Source organism: Equus asinus, chromosome 4, assembly GCF_041296235.1.
Source record: "Equus asinus isolate D_3611 breed Donkey chromosome 4, EquAss-T2T_v2, whole genome shotgun sequence".
Classification (NCBI taxonomy): domain Eukaryota; kingdom Metazoa; phylum Chordata; class Mammalia; order Perissodactyla; family Equidae; genus Equus; species Equus asinus.
In genome coordinates, this window is record NC_091793.1 from 137283907 (window position 1) to 137296757 (window position 12851).

The following is a 12851-nucleotide window of genomic DNA, read 5'->3' on the forward strand; positions in this document are numbered from 1 at the left end:
GGCGACTCCCCCCTTTGTGTCTGGTCTGCTCGGAGCCACTGGAAGTGCTTCCCGGAGGGGCGCGGGCTGTCTCGCCGCCTCGCCGCCCACCCCCATCCCCAGCGCCTACATCCGCCCTCCCGCCGCCCCCCGCCCTCGGCCCGCGACGCCCGAGCTCCGCCCGGAGCCCAGAGCTGCGGGAGAACGAGGCGGCGGCGGCGGCGGCGGCTTTCTCGGGGGGGTTGGATTCGCTCACAGGAGCCATTGACTGGAGAAGACGAGGCTTCCACGGTGGACTTTACCTCAGACGAGACCGAGCGGCGGCAATAAAAAGGAGCGAGCGAGGCGCGCACCCGGCACCTCCCCGCCGCCCCCTCCGCGCCGGCCCGCGGGACCCTCGGCGCTCCGCCCGGCGTGCGGGCTGCGGGCTTGTCCATGGAGGCAGGCTCCTTTTTCGCTGCGGTCGAGGAAGAGGATTTGTTGTTCCCGAAATCGGAGTGAAGGAAGCGCCGAAGCGAAACTTAAAGGAATCCTGCCCTCCCGGAGCCCCGGGGATGCGCCTCGGGCCGCCGGGCGCCGCCGCCGCCGCCCGCCCGGCTTCGCCCTGCCCGGCCGCCGGCACCCGGTGGTGATCGCCGCCCCGCTCCCACCCTCCGGCCTCGGCGCCCGGCTATGCTCTCGCCCCGACCCGGCTCGCTCTCCGCTCTGGTGAAACTCCGCGGGGAATAACTGCGGGCCTTCCCCGCGCTCCCGCGCCTCCCCCCGGACATGCCCCCAGCCTGGGGGGCCGAGGCAGCCCGGCCCCGGCGCGCGACGCCCCGCCGCCGCGGCGGAGAGCACTGAGGGCTCGGCCGCTCGGCCGCTCGGCCGCTCGCCCGCGCGCCTGCCGCCTGCCCTCCCACCCCGCCTTGCGACTCGGGCCGCGGCCGTCGGACGAGGGAGGACACCGGCCCGGCAGCCCGCTCCGCCCGCGGGGCCCTCCGCGTTTCTCGGCTCGGCGCGCCCGCCCCCCTCGCCGGCCCGGGATGCCGCCCCCGCCGCGGCGGCCCTGGCGGGGGCCCGCGCTGCTCTGCGGCGTCCTGCTGGTCAGCGCGGCGGCCGGTGAGTAGCGGGGCGCGGGCTGGGCGGCGAGGCCGAGGCCTGCGAGCGCGGGGCGGGCGGCTGGCGGGCGGCTGGCGGGGGCCGCGTGCTGCGCGCCGCCGGCCCCGGGGACCCCGACCCCGCGGGAGCGGGCCGTGCTGGGCGTGGTGTCTCGCCGTTTTTAGCCGTGAGGTAATGCGGGGATGAAAATAATATTTTAATCGCCGGTGACAGTGTCTGTTACGAGGTCTTTGGAAGCAGAGCGGTGAATTATTTTGCTGAATATAAAGCGGATTTGGCTTAAAGAGAGCGTCAACTGGAGAACACGCGCTGGGAGCGTGTTTTTAGATTTAAATCACTCTTGGGGAATCCATGTTACTTTCATTATTCAGAGGTTGTGCCGAAGGAGCTGAGTCAACGTGGAGGAAGCCAGCCTGGGAGTTTCTCACTGTTCATTGTGAGGGTGGTTCTGCTCCGGAGCCTTTCAGGAATTATGTTACCCTCTTCTCAGTCTGGACGCGCGTGCTTTGTATGCGTTTGGAATTACTGTTGGTTCAGGAGTGTCTTCGATAACTTTGCCTTTAGTCCTCGGGCATCCGGTGGCTCTCGTGTCATTGCGACAGCTTTGACCTCACACTTCGAGGAGATCCGAGTCCTGAAAGTTCTTTGACGTTTTGCTGAGGCTTAAAGGGAAGTGGTAGTCATTCTTTCCCTAGGATATTTTGTTTTAATTCTCAGACCCCTTAGGAAGAGCCTCGTGTTCCCTTTGCAGTTATTTCTCAAGCAGTCTTCTGGTGATAGGGTTTTAGAAATTTTGGGGAGTGAGTTGTGCATATAATTCTTAAATTTCGTTTAGGGTGGCCAGATAGATTATGCATTTGAAAATGAGTAAAGAACGACATAACAGTTTTCCAGTTACTTTTTTATTTTGATTAGTGTGTACTTTTCGCATTCAGTAAGTTTCTCAGTGCTGTGTTAGACACAGGTTGCTTGCTTATTTCCATCTTTAAAGTCTGCATTGGGAAAATACTGAAAGGAGATTTGAAGTTTCCTTTTGTGCTTTTGATATTGTTGACTGATGTCTGTTATGTTTGTGATAAATGTATATGATTGTGTTAAAATAATTGGAACTTCGAATTGCATGTATTTTGAAACTGATATTTTAGTATTCTTAATCATCACACTTCCTTTTAGGGTAAAAATAAACATTTTTTCCCTAGATTTGTTTATACTGTGTTAGCTATTTAAATTCCATAGCCATAAGCCATGTGGCTACTGGAAACTATGGAGAGAGTAAAAAGGCCTTAAGGTTAAGCAGTCATTCTAAGAGCAGAAATCTCAGAGCATAGACTTTTCAATGTTCTTTGTCATTCTTAACCCTTTTTAGAGTGTAGATTCTCATTTACAGTTGACAGGCTTATCGTTTTGTGGTCAGAACTGATAAAAGTAAGAGAACATTGATTTAAAAATAAGCTCAAATTTTCTATTTGATAAGTAAAATGTTAGAATAACATCCCGTAGAAGGGGTGGATTAAAAGAAGCACTGGTTAAAAGTGCTTTTAGTCTTTTTTTGTTACTATTACATCGCACCAGATGCCAAAATTTGTGAAGCTGGATTTCAGAACTATAACAATAATAATAGCTGGTGTTTACTGAGTACTTGCTATGTGCCAGCGACTATTCTAATAGCTTTGCATGTATTTTCTCATTTGATCCTCATGACAATTCTATACTCCAGGTTTAATTAGGCTCCTTGCACAGAAAAGGCGAGTGAAGTACACAGAATTTAAATAACTTACCACACAGTCAGTCAGTTGTGGAACCAGGATTATAGCCTGCACCGTTACTTGTAATGATAACAACAACTTCTCACTCTAATTGGGAACATGAGATAGAGTAGTGCCTTCATCAGATCAGCCTTTGAAAAGAAGCAGAGACACTGGATCTTGGTACAGCGCTGGTTATGCAGATCTCAAGGTTCTAAGTGTGTAAAACTTTGCCTAATATTGGGGTGACTAGTGCAGTTTCATTAAGTGCAGAGTGACTAGAGAAGGCCTGTGTGGATCTGGGATACATAGATGCAGTGATGTAACCAGACAGGTGCAAATAGTGCAGCTGAACAGGAAAAAAATACTGGAACACTGACTGATATCACATCCCTCTTTGGGGTCATGGATAAATCCTCATTTCTTTTGAATCCCTCTTTCCTGCTTACTCTAGCTAGTTCTTGGATTCCTTGATTCTAAGAACAGTTGATATGCAAAATAGAATTTATAAAAAATATGTGTGTTTGGTTTATAAATGAATTCTTAATTTTAATCAAAGGATACAATCCAATGCAGTACTTACTTAAGGGTCTGCTTCTGTAAAAAAGAATTTTTTTTTGAAAAAAACAGTTACCAAGCTTTATTGAGGTTGTGATGGTTACAGGTTATATTATCTGACCCTATGTAGCCCCCTCAGCAGGCTTGGCCACCCTTTTCCTCCAGTCTTACTTCTTGTCCTCCTCCTTTTTGTCCTTGCCATCCTTGGTGGCCTCGGAGGCCACGTAGCCCATGGCATTTCAGATGGCCTCATTGTTGGGATTCACGCCTGGAAGGTTCTCTGGGACACTGAAGGAACTCGGGGTCCTGTATCTCATTATAATCCGCCTCCTCTTTGGCTGGCTCACATGTGTTCACGGCTGAACTGGCATCAATGTCAGCTGCTTCTGCCTGGTCAATGTCAGCTGCCGCTTCTTACATTTGAAATAATTCACTTGACTAGATTTCAATTTTACATACATCTCTTTAGGAGTACATACTTTGTCAAAAGCAAGATTCACCTATTTAGTTAGAGTGTTCCTGAGCAGTTAATAAACATTGTTAAGGAACAGGAAATTTAGTACTGTTTATTTTAATGTTTCTCAAGATGAGAGCACTGCAACAGGATCACCTGTGGTTCTTGATAAAATGCATATTTCTGGCCCTACAGTTTAGATGTACTGAATGGATCTCTCTGGGACTTACATGTTTTTTTAGAACTTAAAACCCAAAAGATTATTACTCAGGGAAGTTTGAGAACCACTGCTTTATATAATCAATCTTGATTGTTTGGATTTTCTGTATATTGTGATTCAGCTTTTGCTGCATAATAATTGGCAACCACAAATCATAGTGGCAAACAGCAATAAGCATTTATTCTGTTCCACTTGTTACATTCTGGTGCCCAGGCTGGAGGGAAGGTAACATCGCTCTGGGGGAAGCTTGTCCCATGGCAGTGGCAGAAGTGCAAGAAGACACGCCCAATCCCGCCAGCCCCTTCAGACTCTGCTACTCTAACATCCCGTGGGACAAGCCCGAAGACAAGGGGCAGCAGTACAACTGTGCCTATAATGAGGCCGTGGTAACATATGGATGTATAATACTGTTGCTGGGGGGTGAAGAATTGGCACCTTCAGTCTACCACATACCATCAGGGAGATAGTCCAGGAAAGGGCCCTTCTCTTACCATTTGAACAGGCCTTTGCATAAAAATTACACCACTTTTATTCTCTACAAAAGCTATCCTGGCATGTGGGGTAATGTGGTGTTAGTAGTATTGGTGTTGGTGTGTGTATGAAACGTGCAGAGAGAGATTTATTTATTCCACACAAGGACAACAGCTTTCCTTCATTAAAGGCCAGCTTTCTTAACAGTGAAAGAGAAGAAATTGAATATTGATCTCTGTTGGGTAAATTCTAACTGTGAAAGGTACAGAGTGAAGTCAGTATAAATCAGTTAATTTTGTCACTGACCATACCACTTATTTTGGCACTTACTAATATATTATATTAGCCTTGCTGTTGAATACCAGTTTTATGTATTTGCCTTGCCTTGTCCTTCCAACTGATAATTGCTTCTAGAGGACAGGGTTCATATCTTAAATTATTTTGTAATCTGCTATATTGCTATGCACATAGAAGATGTTTAAGATATACTAAATGGGGGCCGGCCCGGTGGCACAGCGGTTAAGTACACAGGTTCGGCTTCGGAAGCCTGGGGTTCGCCAGTTCGGGTCCTGGATACTGACCTAGGCACCACTTGGCAAACCATGCTGTGGCAGGCGTCCCACATATAAAGTAGAGGAAGATGGGCACGCATGTTAGGTGAGGGCCAGTCTTCCTCAGCAAAAAGAGGAGGATTGGCAACAGATGTTAGCTCAAGGCTAATCTTCCTCAAAACAAAACAAAACGACAAAAAAAGAAATACTAAATGACCGACTTACACACGTTGGAGAGACTCTCTTATTACCAAGCTGTTTCCCTCTTCTAGTTAAGTGGTCTAGTCTTTGAATCTTTTCCAGAAGCAATGATGATAACTTTGGTGGAATTTTGAGTGCAATAGACTAGATTTGGTTTTTTTGGCTTTGTTTTTTTAAACCACTTTCTTTCTTGTCTGTGAGATGGATATGACAGCTAAGACTACTGGATTACAAGAATGCATATAATTTATGTATTGTCTGTGTGAGGTTAGAAATAAGCCTGTAAATAAGTGACACGAACCTTTTAGAATACATTGCCTTATCAGAACTATTAGAATACAACATTTATTGCTTGCTCTTAGTTACACTCAATACTGTAATTATTTGACCAGAAGTATTATAGATCCAGTTTTTATTCCGTTATGCACCCATGGGAGCAGCTAGAAGAGTAGGGGGGCATTAATAGAATAGATAACATATGGAAGGAGAACTAAAATGTCCAGTCAACAAACATTTATTAATGTTTCCTTTGTGCAATTTCGTTTTTAAGTGTTGGTGGATACAAAGAAAAACAAGAAGGGCTGCCCGTCCTCCCCCATGTCTCATACCATAGCCTGTATAGCTTTCTGAAAGAGCATTAGATCTCAAGCTATTTGAAGCAAGGGTAGGCATTTTGCAAACCCTTAGCATTGTATTATTTCTTCTCTCTGCCTATCTTTCAGGATAAGAAATTCCTGTAGGTATTCTGCAACACAAGAAAAGGGACTATGTTCCTGTATGTCTTCTAAATGATCTCTACGCTCCTTTTATGTCTTTCTTCTCTCCCATCCTTCTTGAAAGAGCAGTGAACGCTTCTTGGCTTGTGTATCCTCAACCCTCAGCTCTTTACTTGCCCACCTCACCCCGTGATGTATGTTAGGTCAGCAGTGACTTCCTAATTGCTAAATCCAGTCACTTTTCAATCTTGTTCCCGTTGACTTTTCTACTTAGTTTGTTTTGGTCACCCCTTCCTTGAAACTCGCCTCTTCTGACTTTAGTGATTTTGCATTTTTCTGGTTCTATATCTTTTCCATCCTGTCTTCTTAAATTTTTTTTTAATCTCCCTTAGATTGTCTTAAGTGTACTTTTCTCTTGCTGCTACTGCTCTCCCAGGCTTTAATTACCCCTGAAAGTAGATGATTTCTAAGTCAAACAGGCAAACTAGAATTGGAAGCTAGAAAGATTTGGATTCCTTCCTAGTGGTACCATTAGCCATTTACTTTGGGCATTTACTCTTTTGGTTCACTATCCTCATTTGTAAAGTAAGGAGTTTCGTCTGCATGATGCTTATAGTACTTATAGCACTTTTCTTATGGCATGAGAATAGCCAGTGGTAGACCTAGTTGCTAGTAAGTGTGTAGCACTTTGAATGATACGTTTGGTTATTACTGAGTATATAGTATTTTGAGTTTAGCTTAGGTTGGGGGAAACTATGGGATATTCTGAAATTTTGTAAAAGCACTACTTTGAAAGAAATGTAACTTAATTTTTTGCAAGTACATTTTATATCTTGATTTTCTATGTTGAATTAGGACTACAAAAGTGTTGTAAGGAAAGGCTTTTTAGGTATATGCTTTAATGAAAGTAGAAGAAGAATCTATAACTAAATATAAAGGATGCTTTAAAAATAGCTGGAATCCTAGAATTTTAAAGTGGGAAAGGACCTTAGAGTATACTTCAAATAGTTAGAAGTTTAGTTAAGAAGGTTAAACCTCTCTAAATCTTGTCAAACCTCTCTAAATCTTGTCTTTCATTTCAATTTAAAAATAAATAACGCGAGAGTCAGTTTCAGCTCAACCTTTGACCCAGTTATCATACATTCTAAATCAGTGCGATCTAATTAATGCCATTTTAACTTTAGATTAGTAAATTTTTTTCCCTCAAAGATTGGCGTCTGAGCTAACATCTATTGCCAATCTTCTTTTTTTCCTTCTTCTTCTCCCCAAAGCCCCCCAGTACATAGTTGTATAATCTAGCTGTGAGTGCCTCTTCTGGTTGTGGTATGTGGGATGCTGCCTCAGCATGGCCTGATGAGTGTCTGCACCCAGGATCCGAACCAGAGAAATCCCGAGCCACTGAAGCAGAGTGCATGAACTTAACCATCAGGCCGGCCCCAATTAGTAAATTTTTTAAATCAACTTTATTTAGATATAATTCTCATACCATACAATTCATCCATTTGAAGTGTCCAAGTAACTGGTTTTTGGTATATTACATTATTAACTTTAAAAAATTATGGTAAAACATATATAAGAAAATTTGCCATTTTAACCACTTGCAAGTGTACAATTCAGTGGCATTAATTACATCACAATGTGGTGCAACCATCACCAAAACATTTTCATCACCCCAAACAGAAACTCTGTAACGATTAAGCAATAACCAATTCCCCTTTTCTCCCAGCCGCTGATAGCCTCTAATCTACTTTCTGTCTCTATCTCATCTAAGTGGAATCCTACCATATTTGTCCTTTGGTTACTGACTTATTTTGCTTAGCATAATGTTTTCAAGGTTTATCCATGTTGTAGCATGTATCAGAATTTCATTGCTTTTTAAAGCTGAGTAATATTCCATTGTACGTATATATCACACTTTATCCATTCATCTGTTGATGGACGCTTGAGTTGTTTCCAATAATTAAAAAATTATTATTTTGCTCTTATACTTAGGTCATTGATTCATTGAGTTAATTTTTGTATATGATGTGAGGTAGGGAGTCAATGTTATTCTTCTGCATGTGGAAATCCAGTTGTGCCAGCACCATTTGTTGAAGAGACTGTTCTTTCCCCATTGAATGGAATTGGCACTCTTGGAGTTGGCCGCAGATGTGTAGATTTATTTCTGGACTCTTAATCCTATTCTTTTGGTCTATATATCTATCTTATGCCAGGATCTTACTGTTTTGATTATTATAGCTTTGTAGTAAGTTTTAAAACTTCCTACAAAAACTTCAAGTGTTTAAGTAAAAAAAAACTTGTGTTACAACTTACTAACACTACAGGTTAACTTAACCTACAAGAATAACATAAAGATTTTTGTTAGTAGGCGTTTTATTTCTTCCTCAGTGAGATAAACTGAAAATAACTTGTTTTGACACACAGGAAATAAAATAATTTTTATCAATAAACCAGCCCTAAATAAACCATTGGAAATATTTTGGGGATTTCTGTTGTGCTCTTATAGATATGGTGTTTAGATAGATCTTGGCATGTAGTAATCCCTGTTTGGTAAATCATGAATTTATTTTCTGTGTTTTATTTCTTGTTTCACAGTTGTACTAGTTGACCGAATTTAGCAATTGTGATTTTCCCCCCTCTAATTAAAAAAGATTTAAAACATACAAGAAATAATTCTGTTATGAATTCTTATCATAACACTGTTTTGTAGAGCATTTTTGGTTAGAGATCAGTTTCTAAAAATGAAGAGAAATTTACTGTCCTTTAAATTTTGATAATTACATTAATTTTCCTTATGTTCGTCCTTGCTTTTGTGAATTCATTTTTTAAACGCTTTTTGTTTTTAAAAAGATTGGCACCTGAGCTAACAACTGTTGCGAATCTTCTATCTCTTTTTTATTCTTCTCCCCAAAGCCCCCCAGTACATAATTGTATGTTCTAGTGCCTCTGGTTGTGCTATGTGGGATGCCACCTCAGCATGGCTTGACGAGTGGTGCCATGTCCACGCCTGGGATCCGAACCAGCGAAACCCCAGGCCACTGAGGTGGAGCATGCAAACTTAACCACTTGGCCACGGGGCTGGCCCCTGTGAATTCATTTTTTTTTTTTTTACTATCACTTTTAGAAAAAAATTTTTTTTATTAAGATTATGATAGTTAACAACCTTGTGAAATTACAGTTGTACATCATTATTAGTCACGTTGTAGGTACACCACTTCACCCCTAGTGCCCTCCCCCACTCCCCTTTCCCCTGGTAACCACCGATCAGTTCTCTTTGTCTATATGTTGACTACCACCTATGAGTGGAGTCATACAGAGTTTGTCTTTCTCTGTCTGGCGTATTTCACTCAACATAATACCCTCAAGTTCTATCCATGGTGTTGTGAGTGGGACGACTTTGTTCTTTTTTATGGCTGAGTAGTATTCCATTACACACACACACACACACACACACACACACACACACACACACCCATATCTTCTTTATCCAATCATCAGTTGCTGGGCACTTAGGTTGGTTCCATGACTTGGCTATTGTGAATAATGCTGCGATGAACATAGGGTTGCATGGGACTTTTGGAATTGCTGATTTCAGGTTCTTAGGATAGACACTCAGTAGTCGGATGGCTGGGTCATGGTCATAAGATATTTCTATTTTTAACTTTTTGCGAAATCTCCATACTGTTTTCCATAGCAGCTGCACCAGTTTGCATTCCCACCAACAGTGTATGAGGGTTCCGTTTTCTCCACAGCCTCTCCAACATTTGTCATTGTTGGTTTTGGATATTTTTGCCATTCTAACAGGTGTAAGACTGGCGTTTTGATTTGCATTTCCCTGATGCTTCGTGATGATGAGCATCTTTTCATGTGTCATTTTTGAATTAGTTTACTGACATTTTGTTATGGGTGTTGCTTTTTCCTCTTGTGTTTTTAGATTTGTTTTTGGTGGTTTCATTTTTCTTTTACTTCTCTATTCTTTTAGAAGTAGTTACCATAAATACACATTCACTTTAAAACATGCAGGATGTTTTTTGAGCGATGTAGCTAATGGACCCAAAAGGAATTTCATTAACTAAAGACTTAGAGGGTGTTGCCAAGGGATTTCCCAGTCTTTATCAGTGAAGAATAATATCATCTTGAAAGATATGAGGTAAAGATGTGGTTATTCTGCATTGTTTTTGAAAGACGTGATAATTTAACATCTTTTCATATTTAGCACTATATCAGCACAGTGATTATGCTTCTGAGGGTGACAAATGTAACCTAAGTAGAAGTAGAAAAAAGTAAATTTTCTTTGTTCCAATATGTTAAAAAGTGAAGCATATATAAAGGAGGTGAAGGGTCATCTATAGAGTTTTCTGAAGTAATTTTCTGTCTTGAGGCAGTTGTCGGCGTCTCTGGGGTCTTTGTGATGACCATCTAAGTTCTGTAGTGCTACTTTTTTTTAAATTGAAATATAATTAACATACAATATCCTGTTAGTTTCAGGTGTACATCATAGTGGTTCCTTATTTATATACATTGTGATCACCATGATAAGTCTAGTTACCATTTGTCACCATATAAAGTTATTATAATATTATCGACTATATTCCCTATGCTGTACATTACATCACTTTGACTTATTTATTTTATAAGTGGAAGTTTGTACCTCTTAATCCCCTTTACCTATTTAGCCTGCACCCCTAACCCTTCCTCCCTTTATAGTTTGTTTCCTATATCTATGAATCTGTTTCGTTTGTTCTTTTATTTTGTTTTTTAGGTTCTACATAAAGTGAAATCATAAGTTGTCTTTCTCTGTTGACTTATTTCACTTTGCGTAATACCTTCTAGGTCCATTCACATTGTTGCAGATGGCAAGATTTCATTGTTTTTTATAGCTGAGTAATTTTCTATTATAGTCACACACACATGTATGCACGCATTCACCTCACATCTTCTTTGTCCATTCATCTATCGATGGACACTTAAGTTGCTTCCCTATCTTGGCTATTGTAAATAATGCTGCAGTGAACATAGGGGTGCCTATATCTCTTCCAGTTAGTGTTGTTGTAAATAAATACCCAGAAGTGGAATTACTAGATCATATGGTAGTTCTACTTTTAATTTTTTGAGGAACCTCCATACTGTTTACCATAGTGGTTACACCAATTTACATTCCCACCGGCAGTGCGTGAGGGTTTCCTTTACTTCACATCTTTTTTTTTCTTAAAGATTGGCACCTGAGCTAACATGTATTGCCAATCTTCTTTTTTCTTCTTTCTCCCCAAAGTCCCCTGGTACACAGTTGTATATTCTAGTTGTAGGTGCTTCTAGTTGTGCTGTGTGGGATGCCGCCTCAGCATGGCCTGATGAGTGGTGCTAGGTCTGTGCCCACGGTCTGAACCAGCGAAACCCTGGGCCGCTGAAGCAGAGTGTGTGAACTTCACCACTTGCCCATGGGGGCCAGCCCAACTTCACAACTTTGCCAACACTTGTTATTTGCTGTCTTTTTGATAATAGCCATTCTGACAGGTGTGAGGTGCTATCTCATTTTTGTTTTGATTTGCATTTCCCTTACAATTTGTGATGTTGAGCATCTTTTATGTGCCCTTTGGCCATCTATATATCTTCTTTGAAAAAACGTCTGTTCAAGTCTTCTGCACATTTTTTAGTTGGGTTGTCTTTTTTTCATGTTAAGTTGTATAAGCTCTTTATATATTTTGGATATTAACTCCTTATCAGATGTATGATTTGCAGATATCTTTTCTCATTCATTAGGTTACCTTTTCATTTTGTTGATAGTTTCCTTCACTGGACAGTGAAGCTTTCTAATTTGATGTAATCCCATTTGTTTATTTTTGCTTTTGTTGTCTTTGTCTGAGGAGACTGGTCCAAAAAAATATTGCTAAGACTGATGTCCAAGAGCTGATTGCCTATGTTTTCTCCTAGGAGTATTTGTTTCAGGTCTTACATTCAAGTCTTTAATCCATTTTGAATTTATTTTGTATATGGTGTAAGATAGTGGTCCAGTTTCATTCTTTTCATGTAGCTGTCCAGTTTTCTCAACACCATTTATTGAAGAGACTTTCTTTTACCCATTGTATGTTCTTACCTCCTTTATCATAGATTAATTGACCATATATATGTCAGTTTATTTCTGGACTCTCTGTTTTATTCCATTGATCAGTGCATCTGTTTTTCTGCTAGTACCATACAGTTTTGATTACTGCAGCTTCATAGTATAGTTTGAAAACAGGGAGTATGATACCTCTAGCTTCATTCTTCTTTCTCAAGATTGCTTTGGCTGATTGAGCTGTTTTGTGGTTCCATACAGATTTTAGGATTATTTGTTCTAGTTCTGTGAAAAATGCCAGTGGTATTTTGACAGGGATTGCATTGAATCTGTACATTGCTTTGGGTAGTATAGACATTTTAACAATGTTAATTTTCCAGTCCATGAGCACAGTATGTCTTTCCATTTATTTGTGTTGTCTTCACTTTCTTTCATCAGTGTCTTATAGTTTTTAGAATATAGAGTTTTCACCATCTTGGTTAAATTTATTCCTAGGTATTTTATTCTTTCTGATGCAATTGTTACTGGGACTGTTTTCATAATTTCTCTTTCTGGTAGCTCATTATTTGTGTATAGAAACAACTGATTTCTGTACGTTAATTTTGTATCTTGCAACTTTACTGGATTCATTTATTAGCTCTAATAGTTTTTTGGTGGAGTCTTTAGGGTTTTCTATATATGGTATCATGTCATCTGCAAATAGTGACAGTTTTACTTTTCTGATTTGGGTGCTTTTTATTTCTTTTTCTTGCCTGATTACTATGGCTAGGACTTCCAATACTATGTTGCATGTAAGTGGC

General features: G+C 41.3%; 1 protein-coding gene across 1 annotated transcript in view; it reads left to right on the forward strand.

Moving 5' to 3' along the window:
• The first annotated feature begins 947 nt into the window (after nucleotides 1–947).
• BMPR2 (bone morphogenetic protein receptor type 2) overlaps nucleotides 948–12851 on the forward strand; it is a 203076-nt gene continuing 191172 nt past the window's right edge. The window contains exon 1 of the mRNA XM_044768427.2: nucleotides 948–1080. Coding sequence (XP_044624362.1) covers nucleotides 1005–1080 — 76 coding nt within the window. The 5' untranslated portion in view covers nucleotides 948–1004. The remainder of the gene's footprint in view (nucleotides 1081–12851) is intronic.